Source organism: Triturus cristatus, chromosome 4_2, assembly GCF_964204655.1.
Source record: "Triturus cristatus chromosome 4_2, aTriCri1.1, whole genome shotgun sequence".
Lineage (NCBI taxonomy): Eukaryota > Metazoa > Chordata > Amphibia > Caudata > Salamandridae > Triturus > Triturus cristatus.
This window is the reverse complement of record NC_140586.1, coordinates 158,268,995-158,281,385: the sequence shown is the minus strand read 5'-3', so window position 1 is coordinate 158,281,385 and position 12,391 is coordinate 158,268,995. Positions and strand designations below refer to the sequence as shown.

The 12,391-nt window shown below is 48.1% G+C and overlaps 1 protein-coding gene across 2 annotated transcripts in view; it reads right to left on the bottom strand.

Moving 5' to 3' along the window:
- Positions 1–1,174: 1,174 nt before the first annotated feature.
- The window catches only part of LOC146833237 (aquaporin-4-like), a 107,983-nt gene continuing 96,766 nt past the window's right edge, over positions 1,175–12,391 (bottom strand). For both annotated transcript variants that reach the window (XM_085600889.1, XM_085600888.1), the window contains 3 exons: positions 11,545–11,709; positions 7,423–7,503; positions 1,175–6,309 (listed from right to left, as the gene is read on the bottom strand). In XM_085600889.1, the coding sequence (XP_085457015.1) occupies positions 6,097–6,309; positions 7,423–7,503; positions 11,545–11,709 (459 nt within the window). In that variant the 3' untranslated portion in view covers positions 1,175–6,096. The remainder of the gene's footprint in view (positions 6,310–7,422; positions 7,504–11,544; positions 11,710–12,391) is intronic.

Sequence of the window (12,391 nt, the reverse complement as noted above, 5' to 3'; positions counted from 1 at the left end):
AGAGACCAGTGGCCCTATAGGAAAGTACAGAGTTACACCCTGACCCCTCAGCTGTGCTAACTTCTGAATGTGACCATCGAAATGGGTACTTCAACGTATCAAATTAATCGTGGCATTAAACCTGACCTAATGCCTGAGTCAAATTTAATGTCATTCTCAAGAAAAAGCAACTTTTAGAAAGTTACCACTCTGTTGTCCAGTTTCTCTGGTGGCCATTCACGACTCCCCTGTCCAGAAACAATAGATTACTCTTGTTTAGGGAGGTGTCACCTCCCCAATCAGGAAGCCACGCATGGTATGAGCCCAAAAGGCAAACTTCAAAGGGGGAAACCACATTTGATGGGCAAATGGCAACCACACTTGAGAAGGGCTACCCCTTTGTTCAGGTAGAAACAGAGGAACAGAGAGGGAAGACCAGTTGCAAAAATAATTTTTCCAAGGGCGTGTAGCCCTCAGGTAGCTACACCTCAAGGGTGGCCAACCATGCTCCACGCACCAAGAGAGGGGTTCAGACGTCTTGGGAGGGGCCAGAACAGTGCACTCTGGGATAGTTAGATGCAACACATAGTCGAAGTTGTCATAAGTCAGGAGGGAACCTGGTAGCCCATTGGCTAGTGACCGAGTTATCACCTGAGGGCAATTTCTGGGCATAGGTATGGCACCTAGATGCAGAAAACCAGACAGGGTGTTAGCACAAAAGACGAGCATAAAAGGGGGAAGTACCTTTGATGCTCACCTTTGGGCAATGGCAACCACACTTGAGAAGAGCTGCCCTTTGTTCAAGTAGAAGGGCTGGTGGGTGGAGCAGAGATGGGAGAACAGTTGAAAAACTGTTTTTACCATGGGTGTGTAGCTCCCAGTTAGCAACACCTCAAGGGTGAGCTATCATGCTCCACACACCAAGAAAGGGGTTCAGACATCTTGGGATGGGCAGAATAGTGCACTCTGGGAAAATTTGTCATAATGCGGAAGGGAACCCATTAGACCTTTGGCTAGGGAGTGCTCCATCCCTGTGGGCACTTTTTGGGCGTGAATATGTCACCCCTGGTACCTAGACCACAGATCACATCTGGAATGGAGGGAGGGCCACTGCTCATAATCTCACATATTACACTACTCATGACACATTAAATTACATAATTAATGGCATCCCTGATGACATTTCAAACTAACATTGTTTTTTTTTTTTTTTAATAAACAATTTTTATTAGCACAAACAAAAAACAAAAGCACACCTTTCGTCATTTCATAGCACATCTGTGCAATACCTTTGCTGGCACATTGGTAATTGCTGACATTTATCAAGGCTATCACGCATGCACACCCCAGCCTCCATATCCACCACCCGCCGCCCCCCGCCCGCACACCTACTCTTCATCGAGATGCTCCCCAAGTGAAGAGGATGGCTCAGCTTCAGTCGCTCAGATCGGACTCTGAGTCCGTTACCGGGGGTTCACAGATATTACCTCTAAATGCATTCCACTTTCCCCAGATTCTTTGCCAACTCCTGGGGCAGCCTCTGTTCGCGCACACCACCCTTTCCGCCGTCATGGCACTATCCATGTCCCGACCCCACCTCACGTGGGAGGGGGCTGCCTGTGCCCCCCAGTATTGCGCAATGGACCTCTTTGCCAATGCTAGACCGACGGTCACCCAGGTTTGATCAGCCTGGTTAAGATCAGTAGTATCCCACACATTCAGTAAACACATTCGGGGTTCTAGCGGGACAGTATCCCGGGAGATCGTTGCCATGACCTCCCCCCAATATGCGGCTATGTCTGGGCATTCCCATATCGTGTGGAAGAAGGTGCCCCGTAGTCCACACCCCCGCAGACAGAGCGGGGTAAGTGCCCTCCCCATTTTATGGAGTGTATCTCTCGTGTAGTATATCCGGTGCAGTATTTTAAGCTGCACCAGTTTTATTTTGGATGGGATGGCCACCTCTCGGGGGGACGCCAGCGTTTCAAACCATTCTAGGTCATCCATGGGCCCCACTGCTGCCTCCCATTTCATTTTGAGGAGCTCCGTGGGGTCTTTTTGATGATTCACCAGTTTACGGTAGGTCAATGAGATAGCTTTCTTGGTGAGGTGGTCTGTGAGTAGCCGGTCCTCTAGCGGGGAAGACTCCGGTAGGGTGGTCCCCCTGGGTATAGCTGTCTGTAGTGCATGCTGTATTTGTAAAAATTTTAAGTGTTCGGTCCGACTCATCTGATAGTCCGCTTGCAGCTTCTCAAACGGTATCACCCCACCCTTCCTCCAGAGGTCGCCGACCTTGGAGATGCCTATGCGATCCCACCCCTCAAATTCTTTACGTAGATGACCCATACCAATCTTAGGGGAGATCCATAGCGGCGTCTGCCGCGTAATCACCCCCTCCCATCCCAACCTACGCTGTGCCGTGCGCCAGATCTGTACTGTGTGCGCTGTGGGGCCTTGTAGCCTATTCGTCCCTGATTTAACATATAAGGCTTGGAAGACTCCGTGTAGTCCCAGCATCGTCCTGTCCATTCGTAAAGCAGGTTCATCCTGCGCTGCGTGTATCCATTGATTGACTATGATAAGTTGGGACGCCCAATAATATAAACGTATGTTGGGCAGCGCGATACCCCCATCATACCAACTCCGCATAAGTTTGCAGAGAGCTATTCTATGAGGTTTACCCTCCCACAGCAGACAACCCACCTCTGCGTTGATCGATTGAAAGTAGGAGTCGGGGACTGGAGCGGGCGCATTCTGCAGCACGTAGAGGAAGCGAGGGAGAGCCATCATTTTGAATAGCGGCCCTCTCCCCAGCAAAGTCAGTGGCAGGGACTGCCAGTATTTGACATCACTTTTTAGTCGTCTGAGGGGTGGAAGCAAGTTGCATTCCAGGAAAAGCGCTGGGTCCGGCGCGATGTTTATACCCAGATATTTGAAACCACCCTCCGCCCTTGGTATTAACACTCTATCGGGGAGTTGTGGCGGAGGCCCCTGTAGGACGTATAGCACTGACTTCGTCCAGTTAATTGAGTAGCCAGAGAATCGACCATAGGAGTCACAGATATCCAGCAATGCAGCTATGGACCGCTTCGGTTGTGTCAGATAGACCAAGATATCGTCCGCATAGAGTGAGATACGATCATCCCAACTCTCTGTCCATCTTAGCCCGGATATAACTGGATCCTGCCTTATCCAGGCCGCCAAGGGCTCCAGAACCAGGGCGAATAGAAGAGGGGAGAGAGGACACCCTTGCCTAGTGCCTCGTCCCAGTGCGAAGTCTCTCGATAACCGGCCATTCACCGCCACCTGCTCCCGAGGTTCTGTATATAGTAGCCGTGCCCATGCGCAGAACTTGGGCCCAAAACCAAAATGCACAAGCACCGCAAACAGAAAGGGCCACTCCACGCGGTCAAAAGCCATAATCGCGTCCAGTGATAGTATAACTGCATCCTCCTGGATGTGGGGCCCACTGGCCATTATGCCGTGTAGCCGTCTAATGTTCATTGCAGTGTTACGCGCAGGCATAAAGCCGGACTGGTCTGGATGGATCAGTGTCTGCAAATGAGATTGGATACGGGTTGCTAATAGTTTTGCCAATATCTTGGCTTCCACATTCAGGAGTGAGATAGGCCTGTAGGAGGTGCACTCGGTTGGGGGGCTTCCCGGGCTTCAATATTGTGACCAACGTCGCAACTCTGACATCTTGTGGAAGCATACCCTCCTCCAGACTGGCCTAATACAGTTGCAGCAAGTGCGGCACTATTGTGTTCGCCTCACGTTTGAACAATTCCACTGGGATCCCATTCGGTCCCAGTGCCTTTCCCGACTGAAGGCTGCGAATTGCTAGGGCGACCTCCTCCGTTGAGAGACTCTTTTCTAATGCAAGCGCGTCATCCGGGGCCAGTTTCGGAAGTCGTATGTCTGCGAGGAATTTTAGATTATCCTCTATGGTAGTCGTCACCGCAGAGGTGTAGACCGGCTCATAGTGGTTAGCGAAGGCCATCGCTATGTCGTCCGGGTTAGTCACTTCCTCCCCTGATGTTAATCGCAGCACCGCCACCCATCGGTTGGCTTTCTCTTTTTTGTCAAGCCACGCTAGCAGTCGGCCCGCCTTATCCCCTAGTTCGTATATAGTATGCTGCGTTTTCGCTAGGCGCAACCGGGCCGCCTCCCACAGATGTTCTCTATACGCTTGTTTTGCAAGGTTAAGTGTGTGAGTATTCGTATCGGTGGGGTCTTTGGTGTGCTCCCCTTCCGCCACTGTCACTGCTACAAACTAACATTGTTGATGACATTACTGATGACATCATCCAAGATACTGCGCCAAGCTTTTTTTAACCTATATTTTTTAGAAAACTGGCCAGCTAATGCTGCTGGCCCTTCTGCCTTAAAAAATGATTTTACGCCACTTAATTTTAATTTTTTTCTGCTCCATCTTGATTTGGTAAATAAAAAAAAGTTGCCCATATCATTTTGTAGCCGTACGCACACGTGGTGGCACATGCATATGTAATCACCCGTGTGCACGCCTACAAAAGAGCACATAACTGGCAGCTGCACAATCGCTCCTTTATTTACCCTTTTGCCCGTGCTGCACAACATCAGGAAAAAACGGTTTCTGCAGATGTACAGCATCACCAAAAGACATTGGGGAAGCCAGGACCCTAAGGTGAGATCCATTGGCCTTGCTTTGTTTAACCTGTGGCCTGTACTTCATGTTGTGTATTCTAGTGAATGAAGGTAAATTGTTTCTGTCTACAAGAACAAAAACTTTACATTTCCCTTACAAATATAGGTTATGGATTGAAAAAACAAGGAGATTGCTTCCCACATCTCACCCTAAACCCTCCTCTCCCTGGAGACTTCCCACCTCCCTCCTCCCCGTTTGAGGGCTCTTACTTTCAGGGCAGAAGACAGGTCAGAGAAGGCTGTGATACCTTCATGGAGCAGTGCGCGCATGTGTGGAATACTGAGAGGTCTGTCCTTGGTTTTTCCTGCATTCCCTATATTTATCGTGAAGCATTATACAAAATAAAAAGAGGTAAAAAGGCCTGATCTTGTGAAACGTGATGTCACGGTCTTTCAGCCATCCTAGTTTATATGCCTAAAAGCTGTGAGTTTGGTCCGTTTGAGTGTTCCTTAGCGCACAATGTTGACTCTGTGGTGTGGATTTACAGACCCCACCCAGTCTTATTTTTCTGTAGAGCTCACATTTACAGCTGACTTGGAAGAATCTGTTTGTTTTTCTTATCCTATGAGATTGCCTGGGCAATGACGCCATAGATGGAAATCACCTTCATCGCAGGACTGAGTTTGGCATTACATGGTTGTGTTCACTGCTGGCTTGTTTGGTTGGTTTAAGGGATTCGCCCCTGTTCTAAGCTGTCATTTGAGGTGGGCTCTGAGTGCCCCCATGACTGTCTTTCACGGTGTGCAGTGAGTGCCAGGATTGCGTAATAGGCATCTGTTGTGGTGCCTGCTACTTCCCTGGGATTCACCTGTGTCTCACTATTGTGGTGCTTGACAGTCAGTAATGGCTCTCAGAGCTTTCTCTTGCCACTTGTGACCTGGCTTGAAGTTAGTGTCGCCGATTGTTGGTTTTCATTTGTGGTGGGTCTCAGGGATCTGGAAGCGGCTCTCTGTTGTTGTGGTGTGCCCCAGGGCCAATCAGTACTTGGCAGGCTTTCTGTTGTTCTGCATGGTGAGCCCAGTCAACCTCTGGGTTTTTGCTGTAGCATGCAATGAATCCTTGGCCTTCAGTGTTCAGTGTTGCCGCTGTGTTGGGATGTGTGTTGGGCACCAGGGATTTACCACTGTGCCTGTTATTAGACGGGGTTAGTCCATGTGCCCTGCTGTTGCATCACTGTTGTGGTGCTTTGAGTAGACCACTGTTTTGCGGTTATTTCGGTGCTTAGGTATTTGGTGTGGCGCCTCAGGATTCCTCTGGCCACTTCCTGTTGGGTTGGGTCATGCTTCCAAGGATTCTCCGGATTGCTGTTCTGTGGGGTGTGGCAGCCCTTTAGGCTCCGTCGTGGCACTCTAATTCTGCACCTGAAACACCAAAAGTGGCCCCAGTGGCTTTTAGTTGTTCCTTGTGGCTGGCCTCCCAGCTCTCCGTCAGTTGTCATGCTTGCTGGCCTGCTTGGCCCGCATGGCGGTCTGTGTAGCGGTGGAAAGCGAGGAGCGTGATATGCTAACCGTCTCCACGATCTCAATGTCTTTGCAGGTGATGCAGGCCACCAACTTCTCTCTTGAGGCACTGGAGGCAAAGAAGAACTCATAGGAGACCCCTGCAAGCACAGATCCCAGCACTGGGCCGATCCAATACACCTGAGTTTGGGGGAGGACAAAAACATGTCGTCAGAAAGGCAATGTGCACCAGAAATGCACCGTAAATCTGAACAGACTCTTATTTGCAATTTCTGAAGCCTGTCAATCCCACATTCCTGTGATACGGCAATGTGATCAATATTAAAACTGTATTACACACATCAATAAAGTGGACCCACCTTATAGTCACATAACGCTTGTTAATGTTATGAGATCTATATTAAAGTCATATGATTCTTTTTAAAGTCACGTGATTGGAACCAGTCACGTGACCTGCCCATTGCTTCCTACCAAGGTTTCTGAGTTGCCCAATAATTGGTTCAAGTTAATTATTCCGCCCTAGTATTGGGGATGACCCTTCACCAGACCAGATAGCTACATATCAATTATAAAGAACGTCATCAGCAAGTCTCTAAGTACATAAAGTATGTATGGGGGTGGAAAGCCGACTTCTAGGCCCGATGCCCTCAAACTAGGGAGCTTAGAACCCAAAGTGTGTAACTCGTACATTTAATTAAAATGTATCCCAAATATAGAGCCTTTACCAAACGATAGAACATGTCCCAAAACTGGAAGAGGAGCCTCACTGGAGCAGCATAGTGGGAAGGCAGATATTAAAGATCCTGTCCGGGGCGTGCCATCATCATTGGTGCCTAGCCCTCATGTAGGCAGACCTAGCCAAGCATGACCAAGCAGCACTTCTTGGCACATACAGAACTCTTAGTTCTAGGGGAAGAGGGTGGAAGCTTATTGATATTTCAGCATGTACGAGTTAATGCAGATGGACTCAGTAACAAGAGTTACTGTGCCTATTGGAATTATGAGTTCTGTGGGAACCCCGCTGGCAAAATGCTATTCCACCCAGATATTACTGTTGCTTCAAAGAGGCAAGGACCCTGAGTGGGATACTGGGCAAAAAAACAACAGATTTCCCCAAGTTGTTTTCCAAAATACCATGATTCCCAGTATTTCCCTGCCCCGGAATCACCGTGGCACCCTGGTAATGAGGGACATAGTGTTTTGTTGTCAGGACAATATTTGCTGCTTTGCCTCCGGTTACCATGCACCTTGTCCCACACAACCTTTGACCTTTACAACACAACAGCTCCTCACCCAATGGTGCTCCCAGATGCCTGTGATGATTGCAGGTCCCACCGACCTGGCTGGGTTCATGCTGCCCCCCGAGAACTTCCCCTGCAAGGAAAGACAATGAAGTTGGAGGTCAACAAGCCCTGAAGACATGCTTGTGCAATCTGAGTCCTGAAAGCCTCCTAGAGCAGAAATGCCAAGCGCTGGGGCAGGAGGGCCATGCCCATTTCAGATTTTCAAAATATCTCAATAAAATGAATTTACTCGCAATGAATCAAAATGCTTCTCAGTTACAAAGTCAATAGCTGTCCTGAAAAACTGGCATCCACGTGCCCCTCCTGTGCCATCTTTGGAAAACCATGCCCTCCCTCTGATCTCAGCCACTTTCCTCCTCCTTTGCTGCTTGCCGGGTTGTTTCTGACTATGGTTAGTGACATTTTATTGCCTCCCAATAAACCTGTTCTCCTGCTGAAAGATTTCCCAGCATGCCATTTTGTAGCAGTTTCATATTACTAGTCACTAATACATTTTTTGCCAAGGAGGGCACATAACCAGTGACTGCCTCGTGGAGGTTACCTAAGATTTTTTTTATTTTTTTTGTAATACATTTATTGGCCTCTATTTCTGCACCAAACGTGAGGAAATTGGAAAAACCCACACGAACAATCATTGGCAAAATCAACAGGTCTGGGTGTGATGCACAAGCGCATGGCAACACATCATTAGTCCACGAAGACCAGAACCATGTTAGAAAGGAAAGGCAGTCAATAACGAAGGCTGTCGTGTCTTTATTACAGTCATAAGAGGACTGTAATGAGGGCAAGGGAGTTTTCAATACAGGCAGCCTTTGGTTTCCAAGGCAAGGGAAGATGGGATGTCAAGGGCGCCTACATTAATAAAGGCTCTCTTGCCATCCACTTAAAAAAACAGGAAAACGTACCCAGACCCAGTGCCACTAACGAGAAGCAGCCAAGGGGGAAGGGCGTGTGGGGAAGGAGGAAGGAAGCCCCAGTGAAAGGTGGGGGCGGGTTGAGGGAAGAACGAGAGGGGGTAGCAGGTGATCGAATGGAAGAACAAAGCACACAGAAAAGAGGGAGGGGGCTGTAGAGAGGAGGGAGAGGGAAAGATGGACAGTGTGTATGAGGAGCCACACACGGGTCAATGAGGTAGGGCAGGGTGACAGGCATGAGAGGGAGTTGCGAGAGGGAAGAAACGAAGACACACACACAGAAAGGACAAGATGGAGGTGCGGAAGGGAACAGGTAGCGAGGCACATGAGAACGTGGAAGGTTGGGATTGAAAAATCAGGAGTGAACACAAAAAGGGACAGTGGAAGAGGTGGGAACAAGCATCAAGGGGATGCTGGGTGTCCTGCAGTTCTGAAATAGTCCGCAAATGCACTTCAATGGAAACACTCCGTTGGAGGTGGAAAGATACTTCTCTGGACTGAACCAATAGATGATTGACAACATTTCAAGCCAGTGGCTGAAAGGCAGGTCAAAAAAGCTACTGGTTTAAAGGGTGTGATATATACAGAATTCAGAATGTGTTTAGTCAAAGGAACCAGAGGATTCTAAATGTAGTCAGTTGATCCAAGACTACGGAAGGGATGTGCAGAAATACATTTACCTGATTCATACCCTCAAGCCCTGCGTGTGGCCTATCTTTTACGCTGGTGACAAGTGGGTTTCTGGCACAACTCACCACAATCTGGGATTAGCCGATATTCCTCAATCTTTCTGAGAGCATAGGCCTGGTATACAGATTGCAGTAATGACTGGAACACAACTACAACATGTGTAGGCCATACATGCCATCAGTGCACAAAGTAACACCTGCCTGGATTTGTTAACCACAGCGCTAAAGTGCCCGAGGTGAGTTAAATCAGAGTGTCACTATGTCGCCACTTTACATCGGTTGGCAGGAAAGGATCCAGACACGCAAACTCTGCTGGCCCAAGTTGACCCATGAACCCTTTTGGCACGGATGCGAGTGGAGTCACTTAGGCATTCAGGCTCAGAGGAAGCAGCCCAGATGGAGAGGCACAGTGGTGTTCGTTTGTAGCACACCACAACTAAATATCACCAATATTAGGGAAGGATACTTATCAGGCGACGTCATCTGGCAGCGCGTACGTGTAGTTGTCAGGGTGTATACAGTGTTATGCACACCTTTTATGGAGACAGCCTAGAGTACTACCGTGATGGGCACTCTTTTAAAATGGAGCCTCCACTCTTACAGCCATGGCACACCACCAATTATTTTGAACGGAGTAACTTTTTACAGATTTGAACAGTTCTGTTCACTCAGGCGGTAGACTGGTTGCAAGACTCAATTATTACATTTTCACTTTGCTGGCTGGCACAAACAGTATTTGGTTATAGTTCTGGTGACACATTTAGGTTGAGCCCTAGGAGGAGGTTTGCAAATTTAAGACTGCAATGGCGCATACTTTGGACTCTCAAGCATACATCTCCTTTTAGTTGAGCTAGAATACATGAGAAAATGTATTGATGTGATACAGAATGAGCGTGGGAAGAATGTCTGGGTGAAAGCAGTCAATACCAACAAAACAGAGAACGTACACAAACCAGAAAGAGCAGTGAATTTAGAAAATAAATTCAAAGGTGCAGTGTTGCAGAAGCTGTCTCAGTAGAGCCTGGTGAATAGCAGGGAGTGGAAGAAGCTGGTTGAAAGGCCACTGCTTGGTAGAGGCAGACCCAAAGCCCTCCTAAGCATATACGTGACAATAGATCTGTTGACACTGCACTATCAGAACATAGAATACAAACACTACTTTTATTCTAAAGAAACGGGTCTTGACTTCCAGAGGTTCCTGAGCACCTCACATGAACTGAGGTGCACAAATGCTTTCATTTACGAGTGTAAAATCACATTAAGTAATTGCAAATTGTGAATTTACCCTCTTAAATAGATTTACTTACATTATGGTGTCATTTTTATGTGTAAGCAAATTTGTTCACAATGGTGGGTTGTGGGCCATCTAGGGCAGGGATGCCAGCTTAAGTAGGTGAATGCAGGGGTGGTTCCTCCGCTAAGGCGGAGGAGCGTCGCCCCACAGGGAAAATAAAATGATGTTATTATCATTTTTATTTTTCATTATTGCCTATGTAAAGATGAGGGCGGTGCTGCGCTTCCTGCAGAGCAGGGGGAGGAGTGGTGGCACTGTCCTAAGTGCACATGACGGTTTGGCCGGCCGTCTTGGGGTGGCCAAACCATCATGCACACTTGGCATGTTCTCCACCGGGCTGTGTTGTACAGCCTGGTGGAGAGCTTGCCCAGCCTCCCAGTTCCTCTCTGGGCGCCGAACCACGGCGCTGCTGTAAGGCAGTGTTGTGATTAGCCAGGGAAATTGGGAGCCTGGGTGCTTCCTGTTTCGTCAACCGAAGAAGCCGAGGACGAAGGAAAGGCGGCCGCCAGGGAAGTAAGTGATTTGTTTTTCTTTTCCCCTTTTCTTTTATTACCCCCCACCCTCCCTTCCCACCCACCACTACTGCCCGCTAGCAGCTGCTACTGGGTGAACGCCCACAAATGTATGCGTTCACTGATGTCTGGCAGGCACATTCCCAGCCTGGATCCAATAAGAGACTGACACTAGTTAATGGCAGGAGTAAAACCCTAACCAGGTTGTGAACTGGTAGCGACCTCTGCACTCCAAAATTAGCTGGGAATGTAAGAGAAGATGATTGCCAGTAGAGAAACGGATTTCGATGTGGGCAAAAGAAAACACACACAAAAAAAGTGCAAATGCACTTTTATTGTGCTGCTCTATTTAGCACATTCAATGGTTTAAGTATTACAGGGCCAAGATACAACATTGTTGAACATAAGTAGTAATACTAATAATATCAGTTTCAATGTTATTATTAATTTAAAGGTGCAATAAAACTATACACCCAGTATTCTGGCACCCCACTAAGAAGCCTCTCCTGCCTGATGTTGCACACATGAAATTGAGCCACTTGGCAACAGTGTTCAAGACATGCCTTCCTGCTGCTTAGGTGCTGCGCGCCAGATCTGCACAGATTTGTCTGTAGGTTGGTATGATTCGCATTTGGACTCCTCCTGAATTTCTAAGAGCAAGGGCCACCTAGTCAAGAAACAAAACCTTTGTGAATTGCTTACCGCAGTCAGGGCACCTGCCGTCAGGGAGAAACCGATGGCTAAGGGTCCTGGCTCGACCACTTCCCTTCTCCGGTGATCCTCCACAGCGAAGATGGTAAAAGCAAGCTGGAAGGTGGAGAAGACCTCCAGGCCCAGAGCCTGCCCGGCATTGCCATCGCTGCTGACCTGTGTTTCAGAAAAAGACCAAACTGCATTAACCTGCATGGCTGGTTTTCATTCTTTGGTTCCTGCTCTGCCTTCAGACGAGAGAAACTTAACAGAGGGCTTTTAACAAGCACCTGAACCCACTCTAGTCTTTTTAGCAACTACAGATGAAACTTTCATGCCCTTGAAGCAGCTTTTACCTTCATGTTAAACTTGAATCTGCTGGTGGGGAAGCGACCCATATCAGTCTACGCCTTCACATGTACAGTAAAAACTGGGAGACGGCGAACACTATTGAGTGGGCTGTATTCAACCTTAATATTCTTAATGCGGATCTAGGGTCCCTGACCCCCATGTTGCGAAATATCGGCAAAATCCAAACCCAACTTTGTACATGATATTGGGGGGCAGAAGAACAAAACATGCCCTAAGGTCTCCTTAATCCAGGGCAAAAGGGGCAACTCATCTCAGACTCGGTAAGGGGGTGCTGCCATCTTGCCGTAAATGGCTGAAGCGGCAGGGTCCCAAACACAAATTGTATATACAATGCTCTAGCAGCCGGGGCTCAATATCATCCATGTAGTCTTCCAGTGAGTGAGCATCCTTGAACTCTAAGAAAACTGAGTTCAAGGAGTCCACACTCCCAAGCCTATGAAGCCCTTCATCTATGTGTCTCCAAAACATCCCTTTTAGCATGGGCTTA